The following is a 17,314-nucleotide window of genomic DNA, read 5'->3' as shown; positions in this document are numbered from 1 at the left end:
ATGTCAGATATAGGTGACTGGTTATGTCTGGGCAACGTAGTAAAACTGGATAATGTTGTGATTGGAAATACCCAAAAAAATGAAAATATAGAATATATACATATAAAGAAGTACAACATGATTATGTGGGGTAAATAAGATGGTATATGATATAATATTAACTTAAGAGGTTTTAAACAATTCAAAACTGAGTCTGTCGGGACTGTCTAGGCTTTACTACATCAATTAAGGTAATGCACAAATTTTCAGAGTCAGTATTGGTCGTCTGCATTTCATATGGCTAGAGTGCCACCTTGTGGTCACTTAACATCACTGCAACACAAATCTCTACTACCTCATAATAATACCTCAAAAGACCCCAAATTTTACAAGAAAATATAAACATTGTGTTCACATGTATCTTTGACATTTTTCACTTTATTGGTAACACCTTTTAATTTTCTTAAAACCATACAACAAATAAAGACAATGAGTGGTAGTTTAACTACGCCAGAGAAAAGCAACGACAGCACACAGAGCAGAAAATGTCTCTTTTGTCCTGGAATCCTTGATCCACTGGTAGAAAACACTAGCTGACAGCTTTTGTTGGTTCTGAGTGCAGGTTGGATGCTAAGTGCATGTATTCAATCATTTTAAAACAAGTGATCCCAACAGTTCTTCCAGATCAGCTCCTTTGGGTGCCAGTTTTTACATCAAAGTTCCGGGTGTGGAGTTGTGGTGGTCTCGGATGGTTCTGGTTCCTCCTCTTTTTCTGATGACAAGGATGTAGTATGTATTTCAAAAGAAGTTTTACGGTGAAAACTTTAAAGTTGTAACATGTAAAACTTGCTTCAAATAGTGTCGAAATGCTCTAGTATCTTATCAACTACTGATATGACTCACTGAATTTGAACATAGTCATGCTGTTTATACTCAGTAGAGCATAAATGCCATAAAACCACTCCTTAAAATCAACAGTAATCCTCACCTGGCTCCGGCATTTGGACACACTCGCCATCTTGCTCCTCATAGCCGCTCGAGCAGTTGCACATGTAGCTGCCTTTTGTGTTGACACACTCCTGGTGCTCCTTTGCACATACCGACTCTTGCTCAAAACACTCATCAATATCTGGCAAAAAACAGACAGAATAAACAATTAATCAAATACTGATACACTAACACTATTTCATTATTTACCTTTACCTGTTTTTTCCCCCTCTGTCTTCTAACATAGATTGCTTTAAACTATTAAAAAAGGACCAGTGTGTATGATCTAGTGGCATCTAGTGGTGAGGCTACAGATTGCAGCCAGCTGCATCCACCTTGCATTCAAAGTGTGTAGCAGAACCGTGAAACCGAACCGTGAAACTAATAAAAAAAAGTGCAAGCCCTTTTCTGGAGTCAGTGTTTGGTTTGTCTGTTCCGGGCTGCTGTCAGTATATTGCAGCAAGGAGAAGAAGAGCCAAATAAATGGATAAAAACAGCATGAAAGATGAGCATGCTAATAAGTTGTTGGTTTGTTTTGACATAATGGTAACTTTAATGCTAATGTGAAAAAACACTGTAAACATCAGGATATTAAATATCTGAAATCTTGAGCTAACTAAATGGAGACCTGTTAGCACCTATGTAATTACTTTCAGTGCAAGACTGTAAGGGATGAAAGACAGAAATAAATATGTATGACTATGATTTAACATTAAGGTGGATGATGCTGACATGTGTGTTCAGTGTTGTAATGACCTACAAAATAGAAAAATTATACATTTGGGGAGGAAATGTGAATAATGACATTTAAATAAATTAAATTGTTCATAAAAAACAAAGTATTTCAGTCGTGTACATTAATAAAGTTGTGTCTTGGTGCTAAAATCTGTCAAAAAACAAAAACACCATATATCTAAACTTGAATTGTTCACCATGTGTCTCCATTCTGTGAAAAATAGTTTTGTTGCAATTTAGAGCACTGAATCAGATTTAGAAATACTGACCCCTGACTAACAAATCCCTCAAGAATGAACACACAGCATTTATGAATGAATCCCTTCAAACTGTGTTTCCAATAACATACCTGTGCAGGTGCCCTCTGTGAGCTGGTACCCGCTGGCACACGCCTGGCAGTTATCAGGACCGGCTCCTGTGCAGCCCGAGCAAACTTTATCACAGGCTGTGAAGGACAAACAAACAAAAGATGAATGTTACTGAAAAACCTCTGAATCATTTCCAGTTTGATAGCTGTACGTTTGTGAAACATCATAATGCATTTTCAGAACGTTCATGGTCCCAATTTTGAGAGACTTTCTCAGCACAGTGAGGATAAACATCTTTCTTCAACTAAGATAATACTTTAAAAGACACTGGAAATGGTTAATGTCCAAAATGTTGCGCACATGCTGATTGCATTATGTCCTCTTACCCTTGCAGGAGTAGGAACCCTCTGTGTTGAGGCAGTATTGATCTTCATCACATGGGGAAGAGTCTTTGGAGCACTCATTTACATCTGTAACACATCAGATGGACTGCAGTGAGGTAAACTGGTGCACATAGAACAGGAGACTGATGAAACTAGCAAATATGCACATTTGAGGAACACATTTTGAAACTGGAATCACAGAATTTGAACACTTTTTTCTTAAAAAAAAATTAATTGATTATAAATAAATGGCAATCAAATAGTTGACAACTACTTGTTAAATCAACTAATCATTGCAGCAATAATCTACTTTACCTTTATGTGCTTATCACATCAGAATGAAATACATCCTTATGAAATATAGCAGATCAAACATGCTTTCATCTCACAGTATTTTAAGTTCTTTGATACGTCTGTCTGTCTGTCTGTCTGTCTGTCTGTCTGTCTAGTCTGGAGACTAGCAGGCAGACTAATGGGTGCTACTATGCTTTTCCATTAGGGTGCTGCATCAAATGTAGTGCTCCTTATTCAGAAGTGAACTGACAGATTGTTGTGAATACACTGATTAACTGCTCTCTGCTTCCTAAACTTCTACAGTACTTCCTAAACTTCTACTAGTAAGACTGGTCAGGCAACCTGCAATAGAGTATGATGTATTGTGTAATTGTGCTGAGCTAATCAGCACAATTACAGCTTTTTCTTCAATTGAAATCATTACTGTTTTATCATTAAAGTCTTGCTGTGCTGACATTGAGTTTAAAAGTATACTCAGCTGAAAGAAGTTATTTGCATTTATTTTCAATGACACAAGACTTGTGATTAAAATATGTATACATTTTAGTTACTTTTTCCTGTAGACTAGTCACCACATGGAGACTTATTACTGTTCTTCTTACCGACACAAGCTTCCTGGTCATCCTCCTCCCAGCCTTCTTTACACTCATCACAGTCCTGATTGGTTCCTCCAGTACAGGTCTTGCAGGAAGTGTGACATTCTGTAACAGCAGATTTACTAGTCAGTCCTCTTACTGTACGTATGAATGTATGAATGTATAAAAAAAGAAGACAAGTCATAGATAAAGCTGCTTATCCACTTGTATTTGTGAATTGTACCTGTGCACAAGGAGAAGGTGTCATTCCTCACTTCATTGAAGTAACCGTCTATGCAGTCCAGGCAGAACTCCCCTTTATAACCGTGGTCACAGCTGCACTGTCCGTCACCTCCTCGAGTTCCGTCACCGTCGCACATTCCATTTCCATGACAGGGTCTCTCAGAGCCTCCGACACATGCTTTAAATTAATCAGACAGAAGACGAATAAAGACAACAGTTAAACAACTTTAGTATGTGCCAAATGCTGCTCTCTGGTTAACTAGAGGAGTTCTCTCACCATTGCAGTCCGGTCCAAACGTTCCTTTTGGACAGCACACTTTGATGGTTTCAACGCAGAACCATTTATGCAAATCAGGATGTTTTGTTTTCCTGTATTGCAACAGGATATGAAACAGGAAGAGATCTGGGTTACTGCATCAGATTTGTTGAAATGACTGTAGATTATAGCTAAAGATTATACTTCTGTTTGTTTGCCTAACTGTGCTGGCAGGGAATCACTGTTTTTCTCATTCAAGTTGTGTGTACTTGCCACTATGAAAGCTGACTACTCACCTCTTGAACCACCAAGTCTCAAAATGCTCCTCATGCTCTTCTACCATGTGGTTGCACTCAAAGCTGCTGCTATCACACAGCCCCTCCACGATCTCCACCAGACGAATCTCACTGTAACAAAACAGCACAGGGTAAGCACATGGTGTAAGAAAGATGAGGCAGATATGAGAATGTGTTAAGACAAAATCTAGGTGATAAAAAAAAGGAAGTGTTGCTTAGAATTTAGTTTAAGATGTGTGAAAATGCAGGAAAGCAAAGTAGAGTGAGAGATTAACACCAGATATCTGCCAAATGCGACACTTTTGTCCGCGCCAGACACTTCATTTTGGATTTTAAATGCATGTTTCTTATCTAAAACCGTGATACGCTTCTTGTGCCAAGTGCAACAATCCACAGCTCTGAGTGTGAAACAAACACAACTCTGATTTTCGGTGTTACACCGTATTTAATGACACATTAGAATCAGTGACTTGCAGTGTTTGTTAGGTTTAGGCATGAGGAGAGAGATGGTTAGTGTATGAATATCAGGGCAGGTCACAGAATCTGGTAGGTCACCAAGTATGATGTAACACCGAATGTAACACACCTGTGGCAGGGTGACCTGGAGTTTGGACAGAACAGGATGCACGGTCTCACCTTGTCTCATATTTAGATAATTTCCTCTCCTCCCAGGCTGTGTTTCCTCCACCAAAGTTCTGCTTTGCTGTTCTGTCAAAGCCCTGAAATACAGACTCAATCAATGTTTGGTGGAGGAGAAAACGGAAAGGTGACAAAGAGAAAAACACAGACAATAGAGGCATTTCACATTCACAGTATAAGACGTCCATGTGTATGTCATATTATTTAGTTGTCTGACCTTGTTGAAGTTATCAGTAATTTTCTGACAGGTGGTACAGGCGCTTTTTAAATCCCTCTTGGAGTCGGTGGCTTGAAAAAGTAAAACAAGAGTTATACAAGACAGTAGCCGCCGTAGGAGCCGCAGCTCTGGACCGGTGGACAGCATCTCCTCCGTTCAGCTCACACACACAGTTTCATAACACACGTTTGATACTAAATCTACTAACGTGCCGCACAGCCCGGACACATCTAAATGAACTGCTCTAAACATTAAATGGCAGTAAGCGTTATCTATGCAAAGGGCAACAAAGTAGTATTTACATGCCGGGTGAAGAAAAAACACGATGCCTTTCTAGTTTTCCGCGTCAGCCTCTCTGTCGCAGTGTGGCTTGTGGTCATTGGCTGAGAGCGCCTGTTTATCAAGCGCTGGACCAATCACACGCCGCCACGCCCGGGACAAAAACAGGAAAGACGGGTATTTGTATTTTCCTTTTAGAGTGCCCTATTTCCTTTATACAGTCTGTGGTATTTGTAAATATCAGAAACAAATTATTTTTAAATTAAATTATCCAATTAATACACAACACTTTAATATCATCATTTAAAAAAATAATGTTTATATTTTAGCGATATTGAAACATGTTACGTTGCTTACTTCCGGTCTTGCCCGGACGTGATGAAACATCTCTCAGCTGTCATGGCTGAAAAAAGGCAGGTTTTGGGGCTCCCACTGCTGTTTCTGTTATTTTCTGTGTTTCTCCTTCATTTATGCGTGTGTCCGTTCACTAAAGTTGAGGAGAGCTTTAATTTACAAGCGGCTCACGACATCCTGTACCACAGGTTTGACTTTCACAAGGTAAGCAGCTGTATTATGCTAACACAAAATCAAACAGACACTTAAGGTCAGCAGATATTAACAGATTTGTATAGCGTTCTGCTCTATCTTTTCTTCATCTTTCCCTTTTTAACCTATATTTGTATACTTGAGGTAATATATGAATTAATAAAAAATAATATATGTGAAACAGTTACAAAGAGGATTAACAAACGTTTAATTTGAGTGATTCAGCCTCAAACATAGCAATAAGTGCTGTTGTTACTATATTAGATAATACAGTGTAGTATATAGGAATATCATACTATAATACTACATTAATGTTTACATTATATACATATATTTTCATTTTTTCTATGAAGTGGCTATACATACTTATTATTATTATTATTATTATTATTATTATTATTATTGTTATCTATACAGTGCCAAAAGAACTGACAAAACAATATTAGAGAGAGAGAGAGAGAGAGAGATGTTTTTTTTTTTTTTAATAGCTGTTCTGGAGTTTTGATCATATCATATGATCTTCACCATGAGGACAAGGGTTGCATAGTTGCCTTGGAAATTTTCAAATTGACCTTTTTTGCATTAATAACTGAGTTCACCAGCTGAGGAAGAACATGTAACATGATTTTAACTCAAGTTAAAAATATCTTCTGGATGAACTTTTAGCTTTGTTAGTGTTGTCTGAAAAGTGCCTGTTCTGTTTTTCAGTATGACCATCATGAGTTCCCTGGCGTGGTGCCACGAACTTTCGTTGGCCCGTTGTTCCTCTCCGCCTTCTGCTCTCCTGCTGTGTTTCTGTCCTCTCTGCTGGATGCGCCGAAATTCTTCACACAGTTAATGGGTAAAAAAAATCGTACTAAAATCATTTTTCATCCAAATTATATGTTAATAATAATAATAAAGCTCTTTGGTTTCAAACAGTTCTAACTGATGGTGTCTTTTGCTCTCTGTGCAGTGCGAGCTTCTCTGGGACTCTGTGTAGTCGGTGCCCTATGGCACATGCAGAGAGAGGTGAGGAGGCAGTTTGGCTCCACGGTTGCAGGACTCTTCTGTGTGACGTGTGCTTCACAGTTTCACCTAATGTTCTACAGCACCAGGACACTCCCTAATGTGTTTGCACTGCCACTAGGTAAGATGTTCCAGTCATGATAATCTCAAGCTTTTTTATCTTGCTGTTCTTCTAAATCATTTTTGGAACGAATTGAATCCACAAACATGATGATGCTAAATTTATATTCCCAGTTCTTGTGGCATTCACTTCTTGGATGGCTCAGAGATACGGGAGATTCATCAGCCTCTCTGCGTTAGTCATCATTGTGTTCCGGTCGGAGCTCTGCATCTTCATGGGTCTCATGTTGTTGATATCGCTGCTGAGCAGGAAGCTGGGACTGATGGAGTTGCTTTATTATGCCGTACCTGCTGGGATCTTGTCACTGGGTGAGTTTTGAATTCTATGCTCAATGAACTCAATAAATGAGCAGTAAGTTTTAATACTATGTCTCTATATTTTGCAGCTCTGACTGTGGCAGTTGACAGTTTCTTTTGGAATAAGCTCTTGTGGCCTGAGGGACAGGTTTTGTGGTACAACACTATTCTCAACAAGAGTTCCAACTGGGGAATATCCTTTCATTTCACAAATCACTTCATTTACTTACTGTGAATTTACTCTCAATAAAATTCATTAAGATTTTAATATCATCTCCACCCTCAAGTTCTCCTTGACCCTCCCCTCCCCAGTAAACCTCCCCTTTCCTCTGGTACTTCTACTCCGCGGTGCCCCGAGCCCTGGGCTGCACACTGCTCTTCGTCCCCCTTGGTCTCCTTGATAGACGGATGAGGCTGATTCTGCTACCTACAGTGGGCTTCATCCTCATCTACTCGCTGCTGCCACACAAGGAGTTGCGATTCATCATATACACTTTCCCCGTGCTCAGCTTGGTGGCCGCCCGAGGCTGCTCTTTTATGTAAGTTGAGATATAACGTTAACAGTGAAAAACTGTGAAATTTACATTTTATCAAGTGTTGGATGGATTCGAGCACATCCCAGAAACTTGTATCACTTTACCAGCCATATGTGTAATGTCTTTTTCTTTTCCCCCCGTGTGCCTTAGTTTGTGCAACTACCAGAAATCCTGGATGTATAAACTGGGCTCTGCAGTTGTGATTGGCCAGCTGTTAACCAACACGCTGTACTCTGGTATTTGTCTCTATGTTTCCCACCACAACTACCCGGGAGGCCGAGGGATGCTGGAACTCCACAGACTGTTGCCATCCACAGCAGGTTGGAATTATCTCATTAGCTCAATTTGATTAACAGGAAGATCACTGTATATACACACAATATCAGAAACTATTGATCCATACAAGCTTTAAATTGGAGAGTAAGTGAAATCTAAACATAGTTAATTACTTTAGTGTGTATACCAAACCATAACAACCATGTTGACAGTGCAGGAGACATACAATCTTAGCTTTTCTGTTTGAGCTTGTTACCAAACATGCTATATACATATTTATTCAGAGTACACTGCACAGATATAATCACACATTAGTTTTGTCATTTCAGATGTCTTTGTTCATATCGACACCTATGCTGCTGAAACTGGAGTATCACGCTTCTTGGAGCAGAACAGAAACTGGAGGTAGGTGTGTTTTCCTAGTTTTGGACTAACTTCTATCGAATTCTTCAGTTTATTCACATTTCTTCCAACAGATATGACAAACGAGAGGACATGAGCCCCACTAATCCTCAGATCAAAATGTACTCACACCTACTAATGGAGGCTAATGACACCAAGATCCGGCAACTCCGGGACACTCATCAGCCTCTGGCTTTCATAGAAGGTTACAGCAACATCGGCTTCAAAGCGTTTCACTTCCCTCCTGTGAGTGTGAGATTAGAGAGAAAGACTGTGCTGATGGAGAGAAGGACTGGAGCCGGGCAAAAGAAAGACCGTACTGAATAGGACTGAGGAGTTATTTTCTTATTGACCAAAGCTGACATTTAATCTATTCTCACAGATTGTAATAGGATATGGGTGTGTAATGTGCATCTCTGCAGGTTTTACAGAAATGACAGGACTAATATCTGTCACATTCCAATATCATGTGCTAGCCCAGTAGAAGTTGCATTGAACTCATGTTTAAAATGTTACACCCGTGGAAATGGTTTTCTCATTTCACATGCTAAGAAACATACTGGAGTTGTTATGCATTGTATTTTTCATGACTGGTAAGAGAGAAAATGAAGTGTTTTCTTACAAAGAAGCTCTTGTATCTTCTACAGAGTGTGCTGTATTATTTACCTCAGGCTGTTGTTTGTATGTTGTGAAGATAAGATGTTTTATAGATGAATAAAGTTGAAATGAGTGGAACCAGATTTGCTGATATGACTTCAAACCTTTGAGTCTATGTATCTATGTAACAAAAAGAAACCCTATCCCAAATGTTGCATAAGGAAAACCTTTATTTACAAATGACCACAAATTGCATGGTTCCAGTCTCAATGCTAAAACATTTATCAAATTAGGTTCAGAAGTCATTTCATATAAAAATGTACAGTACATTGGTTTACTCAATAATAAACCCATAATTTAATCCCCTGGACATAAACTTAAATTGTGCTTAAGAGACAAAAAATTGTATAATCCAAACAAACGTCTTTTTTCTGAAAATACAGCAATATAATACATGATCTTATTAAAAACATTTCAGCAAGTAAAAAAAAAAAGAAAAAAAAAAAAAGGTCTATTTCTAAATGACAGTACCATGAACCACGATTTCACAATGGAAATTAAATAACATTAACTTAAAACATCTTTCAGTCACAGCATTTATTTTTGGGCCATGTTTTCATACAGAAAACAACTCTGCATCTATCTTTTTTTTTTTTAATCCATTATAATCAAAAAAGCATCCTGACATGATCTGCGCAAATTTAACAAAATATTTACAGCATTTTGACCTGAAGTAGTTTTGGATAAGGCACAAGGAGAGAGTAGACACAGAACATAAGAAAAAAAAAAACAAAAAAAAAAACACATCGATTTACAAGAAAAAACACACATCACCAACCCCTACAGCTAGAAAAACCCTCCCTCCCTGATACACTTCTGACTGAGACTTTTCATCACAACAGCTCGAAAGTGTTTTAACAGTAGTACACAGAACACAATAAAACCTCCAAATCTGGCCTTTGCATTGAGATTCGATCAGTGTATAAATTGATATTTTACATTTTCGCCCGACAGAAAACCCCCCGTTTCACAGCTATGTCTCTTGGTCCTTGATAAAAAGGGTTTTCAAGTTAATGCTTCATTTTTGAAAATCAGTACTGAAAATAAATCAGAGGGAGGTTGACCTTGAGGAACAGCATACCCTCCACGTTCTCCAGTAAAGGCCTGGGCTGATTTAGGGCACAGTTGACGCTAGCTGTGCTGAACAGTGTCTCTGCTGGGATGATGCTGGGGGGGCAACCCACGTAACGGGCGGCTACTTTGGCAAGATCGGGCCACAGGAACTTTTTCAGGTTCCAGTAGTCGAGGGGGTCACAGCTTTGATCAAGTATGTCTTCCTCAAGGTACTCCAGCACTGCCAGCTCTGAAGACTTTGGCTTCTCCTCGTGTTTTATCTTTTGTCTGATGTCAGCCATCAGGGACCAGAGGTTGTCTTTGTTTGAATGGGAGTTGGCGGATGACAAAGGGGCCTCGTTGCAGCCGTTGGGCAGCGGAGACTTTTCTTCAACTGAGGTAGAAGAGGACAAGTCCAACTCCTGGATTAGGTCTTGTTTAAATCGCTCTGCTTCTTCCTCTGTGAATAATGAAGTCTTGTATCGTGGGTCCAGCATGGTGGCCCAAGTGTACTGTGGGTCGTGCAAAGTTGCGGACATCCTGCTCACCATGGCTTCTTTTAGAGACTTGAGCATGTTGTCTATGCCCACGGTCTCATCAAACAGCAGGTCGATCTTTCTGTTGAGGATGTGAATGAGTGGTATCACTTGTCCCAGAGTGGCAGTGCGATTGTTCATCTCCCTGCAGGCGACTTCGAAAGGTTTCAGTGCATTGCAGACCGACAGCATCACCTCCCACTGATCGCAACTGATCATTTCCCTGAAATTGCACTCGATCGACATCTCGTCGATGGCTTTCTTCTGCTCCACCAGGCGCTCCAGCATGAAAAAGGAGGTCTTCCATTTGGAAGGAACATCCTGGATCAGCTGGTTCTCTGGCAGCTGGTGGGCCCTCTGGAGCTCAGCCAGCTTCTCCTTGGCCTTTGCCGAGCGGTGCACGCGTTCACAGATCTTTCGTGCAATACTCAGAAGGTTCTGAACCATTCTCTGGCTCTTTATGGCTTCGCTAACAATGAGGTCTATAGTGTGTCCGAAACACTGCATGGTGACATGGCCATGGTCCTCCAAGGTGTTTCTTATGGTGTTGTTATCAGTTACAGTGAACCCCTTTTTCAGCCCTGATGAGGTGATCCAAGAATCCCACAGATACTCTAGCTGTTTTGGGATGTCATGCATATCGTGATCACAGTCTATTTGTGAGACACTGAGGAGAGCAGAGCAGTGAAAGTCCTGACCCTGGGGTCTGACACTTGACTCGTACGTCGCCCAGTGGGCTGTGAGGGTCAGGTATTCCCTTGTCTGGCTACTGACCCAAATACTAGTCGTGAAGTGGACAACACCACCTTCAGCCTCTTTTAGATGTGTCAGCACAACATCCTTAACCCTTTCGTACATATCTGGTATGGCAGTGCTGGTAAAATAAGAAGAAGGTGGTAGAGAATACTGAGGCTGGAGGTACTCAAGTAGTCTGTTCAGTCCAGCATTCTCCACCACAGCTGATGGCTGAAGATCCAGTGCGAGCATTTCTGCGATAAGTTTGGTGATTTTTTTGGCAACCGGGTGGTGTTCATCGAACCTCTCACGGGTCTGCTCTGTTTCATACACAGTAGTATCCATGAGCTCTTGTTTGACATGAATCTCTGCAGATGGCACATCACCTGAGATAGTATTATTATTTTCAAGAACATGTCCATGAAACCTCTGCATGTGCCTGAAGAGGCAGCTTGTGCCGAGGTTTGTAGTCTTTTTGCCTCTGCTAATTGTGCGGCTACAGTGCAAACAAACCACCTTTGTGGGGTCAGCAGGTGAGATGGAGAAATGGTTCCACAGTTTTGACGTCTTTTTACTGAAAACAGGCAAGGTTTGTGGCTTTTTCTGAATGGCAGGGCTTTCAGTTTCTTTGGTTGAAACTGCGTCTGTTGCGGTGAGGTTGGTATGGGGACTAGGAGAGGACTCCTTGTCTTCTGTGCTTTTTTGGTTTTTGAGGAAGTCTGGGTGGCGTCTCATGAGGTGCCTCATCAGGCAGCTTGTACCAAAGTCACCCCGTTTCCCCCGACTGATGACACATGGACAGTAACGGCACAGGGCTTTTAACTGGTCAACTGGTGACACAATGAAATGGTGCCAAACCTCAGATTTCACCCGTTTCATGATCTTCTTGTTTTGCTGGAAAACTGAATGATCCTGATTGAAGCTGGGACCCTCAGAGCGATCACATGGCGATGAAGTTAAGGGTGTATCCTCCACCTGAGCCCCGAAGGAGAGATTGAGTGAGGGCTCCTGCCCTGGGAGAAGCATCATCTCATCTGGTTCCTCCTTTATATCCATACTCTCCTCCATGCTTTGGGGCAATTCATCTGATATAGTTTCTGGTGAGGATGGAAGAAGGGGTGATTCTTTCTTTACTTCCAGTGGGTCCTGTAGCTGTGATCGTGACAACAGTGAGGGCGGGTTTGTGTAGGGTGGGGGAATGTGATTTCCCTGTCCATTTTCCTCAATGACAACCTCTTTGTGGGCCCTCCACATGTGACGAATAAGACAGCTTGTCCCAAGATCTTTTCCATTTTTACCTCTACTGAATTCATTCATGCAATGGATACATACTGCTTTGGAATTGTCAGCAGGTGAAAGGTAGAAGTGTTTCCATACAGCTGATCTACGGCGGGAACTAGCACTTTTTGGGGTTCCGGGAAGGCGCTCGGGCCCCCCGTCTGACATGTCTTCAAGGTTGTTTTCATTGGAATGTGAGGATGAGAGTATGCTGCAAACAGTGTCAGTGTTGGCATACGGTTCTAGTTTTGGTTCGACTTTGGGTAACACTTCTTTGGATGACAGGTCTGCATTTTCAGCTGAGGAGGTGGACGGTGAAGTGTTCTTTGAGGCAGAAGTATTAATGCTATTTGTCAAGTCTCCGTTTTTTGGTGAGTTTGGGGAAGGAGGTATCAAAGGTGAGGCAAGGGCGCTAGTCAGATTGTTTGCGGATGTGTCTGCTCCGTCTTGTAAAAGCACAGTGGGGTGAGCCCTTCGTACATGCCTCATTAAACAACTTGTACTGAGGTCTTTCTCATTCTTCCCCCGACTGAACTCTTTCATGCAGTATAAACAGATTGCTTTGGTACTGTCTCGTGGTGATATGCAGAAGTGATTCCATGCAGGAGATTTTTTCCTCGGGTTGGTGTGACTCCTCATAGATGACAAAAGGCTCTGGGTGACAGCGTCCATGGCGACATCATAAAGGGTGCTTGTGTATCCACTAAGTAAGTTACTGTACTCATCACCATCTTTAGTTACAAAAGGGCCAATTGAGCTACCAAATGCTAGCCTTTCATCATCCTGGGTTTCCTCCTCCATCCCATTTGCATCCCCACTCTCCTCTTTGATATGTTGACTTGCCTCATTGCCATTTTCACACTTTTGATTCTCTGTATTTTCCTCAGTATCAGTGTTTACGCATTTGTTTGAAAGAGTGGGAGAAGCTGGATCAGTCTCTTTTTCTATGTCTGACTCCATCTGTTTGTCACCCTGAGAAGATAAATCAATAGAATGGGGAGAGTCTTTATCCAGTGTTATTGAGGAAGAAGCACATGACTTTGCATCCGCAGAGTCATGAGGGTTAATGCTGTACGATTTGAAGACGTAGCCATCCTGGCCCTCAATTTTCAGGCATGTCCCTTTTGCCTCTCTTTTCTTGTTTTCTAAGGAGCCATTAGGTTCAGTGACCATCTCCTCGCTCATTTGAGAGACCTCTTCCTCCCCGTCCATGGCAGCAGCCCAAGAGTTTCTGTAGAATAGTCAGGTCTGCGTTGTCAAATGTAATCAATTTTGTCAGGTGTAGTCATCGATACTGCAGCTCTCAAGCAGGTGTTGTTATGCGTGTGTGGCTGTCCAGGACACAAGGTGCCTGCTTGTCCCTCTCCATTTATGACTGAAATGGTTTCGCCTCTCCGCACACAACCTTGATTGAAAGAGTGAGAGTGAGAGAGAGAGAGAGAGGGGGACAAAAGAGAGAGAAAATACATCAAAGTGTATTCTAAAAATAAAACAAGATTCCAAAACAACAGGTAATTCAGGTTTTAGGGATTGGATGATAGGTGATTTTAATCAGAGACTGCGTTAAAAGACACGATAAATTGAACATGGGGAGTTTCCATTAGCAGAATAATCATGAATCTGGATAATTGTGACTATCCTCACAAGTGACTTGGAAGAAAAAATAAGTTGTGCAATTTGACTATGAAACAATGGCAGTTGGACGACCTGATTTCTTTATTTAAAAATATTATCAGAAGAATAAGGAAGAACAGACTCACAAAATGTTGCCATTTCATTATTAATGCAGTGGGCCTTATGATTATCTCATTTAAGATAGTTAAATTGTTTTTCACTTGGGATGATGTTCACTAAAAATATATATGTCCTATCTATGATATAATAAAAAATAATAATTTCATAACAAAATTTAAAGTAAATTGATTCCAGTATGTTTTCGTGCCATTTTAAGTATTTTAAGAACATTAAGATAACATTGTCAACCACAATTATTTAGGCCAGGATAATTGTGACATGAAATGTTCATACCATCCCATTCCTAACAGGTATTCCACAATAACACAGAAGATCTGACATGAAAATGTATATATTATATATTTTTTAAGACTGTATGACCAGCTCTTTAAAGCAAGGTTTGCCTGCAGCAATGGTATGTTGAAGCTAAAAGTCACAACTTCTGATATAAAATCAAGTTCAAGTCCCTCAATTTAACACTGGTATTAAAGTGGTTTGATTTTTAAACCACTTCGGCAATAAATCATGATTTATTATGATTGAAGTTGACAAGCACCGCCCAAACAGTGTTAGTTTTGGTCTCTGTCTCATTTACAGGTGCAGGCCCAGCCTGATGTTCAGCTCCTGCAGAGGACACACTTCACGGGCCTCTGCAGGATCCATTTCCTGAATTGCGACACAGCTTACATGTGCACACAACCAACTGGGAAATGCTAATCATCCATCAAGAACACAACCCCTCTCCAAGCTTCTTCCACAGAACTCTTGCTCAATTCGTTCAGCATTTAGTGTAATAACATTCACACCCAAAATTACTCTTTCCCACTGTGATTACCAAGAAATATAAACAACATTTCTGTTGATTCAGAACTCCATGCAAGCCATTTGAGTTATGGGCTTTACACTTTATGCTCTGTAATACTACGAGCTTCTTTCTTATCCCATTTGATTATGTGTAACTGCCTCATAATACACTGGGCTCATAAAAGACTGACAACAGTCTACAGCTCCGCACACAAACTGCTTAAATCTTTGATATACGAGATTGGATCCTTCTAAAATCTCAACACTTCACCAGATGATATGACTGATTAAGAAATCTTGGGGGAACTAATCACTGAAGTCAGCTGGGGCATATCTGGTGTTTGGTTTAAAAAAAAAAGTCAGAGAAAAATACAATTCCTCCCAAGTTTAGACACAACTAATCTACCATTTTGACCATGAGGCAATATCAGGATGTTACCAGGCTGTGAATACATTATCTGAACCACACTAGCAAATGAGTATGTGTATAATCATTTTAGTACAATTAAGGTAGTTAGAAATTAGTGTTCATTTTTTGTTAAAAAAACAAACAAAACTGTTTTAGACAGAAATCTGTCTGATATTCAATGTACCCTCACTGATATAAATGGGGTAGACAGAATATTATTAACACCTCCAAGTATAATGCGATACTGTTAAACAGCACCACAACCTACAGCCTCTAAGTTTAAATCAACACCTCTCTCCTAATATTATATATATATATTTATTTTTTACTGCAAAATTGTTGTATTACACAGCACCACCTTTGCACCGAATTGGCGTAACACTATTTTCCTTATAATGTAATAACTAATAAATATACGTTTTGTTTTGCTATGGACCAAAAGCATCGACATGAAGTAGAGTATACTATACAACATAAAACAAGTGAGTGACCATGTTGAGTAAACACTCCCTTGTTACAAAATTAAAAGTTATCTTTACAATACATGAGCAAACAACCAGTAGAAGAGGATAAACATTAACAAAAGGAACAGTGCGTGTATGTGCTAGACACATCGTTCCTAACAGCATTAGCTTAAGTACACAAGTATCACTCAAATGCAAACCGGCCAACTAGTGGGACTCTCGACATAAACATGAACAATAATCAATCATTTACTTCAATCGAACTTTATAAATGTGGTCGATGTGACCATTTATACCCATATTTAGTAATACGTTTAAGTAGGAATCCAAAAAAAGCAAGTAAGCCATTTCCTAAGTGAGGAGTGACAGCCAGTTTTCCGGGTTTGGCTCAAGTGCTAGTCAGGAAGATGCGAGAGGACAGCAGAAAATAGCCACAACGCTGACTAGCTTTCATCTTCACTCAACACACAACGACTTAAAAAAAGACATCCACAACCCTGCTTTCAGCTCATCTCAATACAACAATCGCCAACACACATCCTGAAACGTGTGTGACCCCCAGACTAATAAATATTTAAAGCTATATTAAAACATAAGTGGCAGTTACGCGACAATATCAGTAAACACCAAGGTGGCTAACTGGGTTAGCCGCAAAGGCTAACTAATACACACACAAAAACAAACACGCAGGTATAAGACTTCTATCACATGGCTTTGTAGCACAAAAATCCAAGGCGTCGTAACTTAAACAGCTATCTCACCAGCGTTATAATAACCTGTGAAATGCCGTAGGTAAATTTCGGACCACACCACGATTGCTAGCTGGTTAGCTGCCAGCTAGGCCACACACACACAGGACATACTAGCTAACCTGGCGAGGCAGAACCCAGCCGTGGCAACACACGAACCACCCTGGATCCGAGTCAGTACGGCATTCACCACGACGTCCTGACCGCGTTAAAAGCTTCACAGACGAGTACATGCTCTCAGTGTACTTACTGTGAAGTAGGGCGAAGTGATCACTGGGTTTTCGGCTCTTAAACGGTTAAATATGACACATTTGATTGATCCGGAGGGGGGGCTCACTTTGTTGCTTTTGTCTGCTGGTTTGCTAGCAGTTCACGTTCGGCCGGAGCAGCTCCACACAGCGTCGGACGGAAGGAACATGTTTTAATGACGTCACACCGGCCGTAGGGTCTCCACGACGACGAAGTCTTAGTGTTCAAAGAAATGTCATTTTATTGCCTAAGTTTTGCGCTGTACAGTCC

General features: G+C 40.6%; 3 protein-coding genes across 3 annotated transcripts; 1 reads left to right on the top strand and 2 right to left on the bottom strand.

The window, feature by feature from the left end:
* Positions 1-397: 397 nt before the first annotated feature.
* creld2 (cysteine-rich with EGF-like domains 2) lies at positions 398-5,265 on the bottom strand. Its single transcript, XM_053344188.1, has 10 exons — positions 4,913-5,265; positions 4,693-4,775; positions 4,057-4,167; positions 3,782-3,873; positions 3,506-3,682; positions 3,289-3,387; positions 2,396-2,479; positions 2,051-2,146; positions 968-1,108; positions 398-751 (listed from the first exon to the last, which is right to left on the bottom strand). Exons 1-10 carry the CDS (start codon positions 5,057-5,059, stop codon positions 693-695), a joined length of 1,089 nt encoding a protein of 362 aa, XP_053200163.1. The 5' UTR covers positions 5,060-5,265; the 3' UTR covers positions 398-692.
* A 310-nt stretch (positions 5,266-5,575) lies between these two features.
* Positions 5,576-9,778, top strand: alg12 (ALG12 alpha-1,6-mannosyltransferase). Its single transcript, XM_053344064.1, has 10 exons — positions 5,576-5,749; positions 6,446-6,578; positions 6,693-6,866; positions 6,980-7,174; positions 7,252-7,356; positions 7,479-7,701; positions 7,849-8,018; positions 8,304-8,379; positions 8,451-9,105; positions 9,753-9,778. Exons 1-9 carry the CDS (start codon positions 5,591-5,593, stop codon positions 8,701-8,703), a joined length of 1,488 nt encoding a protein of 495 aa, XP_053200039.1. The 5' UTR covers positions 5,576-5,590; the 3' UTR covers positions 8,704-9,105; positions 9,753-9,778.
* zbed4 (zinc finger, BED-type containing 4) lies at positions 9,188-17,159 on the bottom strand. Its single transcript, XM_053344063.1, has 2 exons — positions 17,046-17,159; positions 9,188-14,040 (listed from the first exon to the last, which is right to left on the bottom strand). The coding sequence occupies exon 2, from the start codon at positions 13,845-13,847 to the stop codon at positions 10,065-10,067; it is 3,783 nt and encodes a 1,260-aa protein (XP_053200038.1). The 5' UTR covers positions 13,848-14,040; positions 17,046-17,159; the 3' UTR covers positions 9,188-10,064.
* Between the last annotated feature and the right edge of the window lie 155 nt (positions 17,160-17,314).

This window comes from Scomber japonicus, chromosome 23 (assembly GCF_027409825.1).
Source record: "Scomber japonicus isolate fScoJap1 chromosome 23, fScoJap1.pri, whole genome shotgun sequence".
NCBI lineage: Eukaryota > Metazoa > Chordata > Actinopteri > Scombriformes > Scombridae > Scomber > Scomber japonicus.
This window is presented reverse-complemented; position numbering and strand designations above follow the sequence as displayed.

What these genes read in the sequence shown, in the direction of transcription:
- creld2 (XM_053344188.1), bottom strand. Translation starts at nt 5,059, where the DNA reads ATGCTGTCCACCGGTCCAGAGCTGCGGCTCCTACGGCGGCTACTGTCT. An exon ending in GTTTGGACCGGACTGCAATG is followed by an intron (nt 3,683 to 3,781) that starts GTGAGAGAACTC and finishes ATTAATTTAAAG; the next exon opens with CATGTGTCGGAGGCTCTGAG. An exon ending in TGTCCAAATGCCGGAGCCAG is followed by an intron (nt 752 to 967) that starts GTGAGGATTACT and finishes CCTTGTCATCAG; the next exon opens with AAAAAGAGGAGGAACCAGAA.
- alg12 (XM_053344064.1), top strand. Translation starts at nt 5,591, where the DNA reads ATGGCTGAAAAAAGGCAGGTTTTGGGGCTCCCACTGCTGTTTCTGTTA. An exon ending in ACAGGTTTGACTTTCACAAG is followed by an intron (nt 5,750 to 6,445) that starts GTAAGCAGCTGT and finishes TCTGTTTTTCAG; the next exon opens with TATGACCATCATGAGTTCCC. An exon ending in ATTCTTCACACAGTTAATGG is followed by an intron (nt 6,579 to 6,692) that starts GTAAAAAAAATC and finishes CTCTCTGTGCAG; the next exon opens with TGCGAGCTTCTCTGGGACTC.
- zbed4 (XM_053344063.1), bottom strand. Translation starts at nt 13,847, where the DNA reads ATGGACGGGGAGGAAGAGGTCTCTCAAATGAGCGAGGAGATGGTCACT.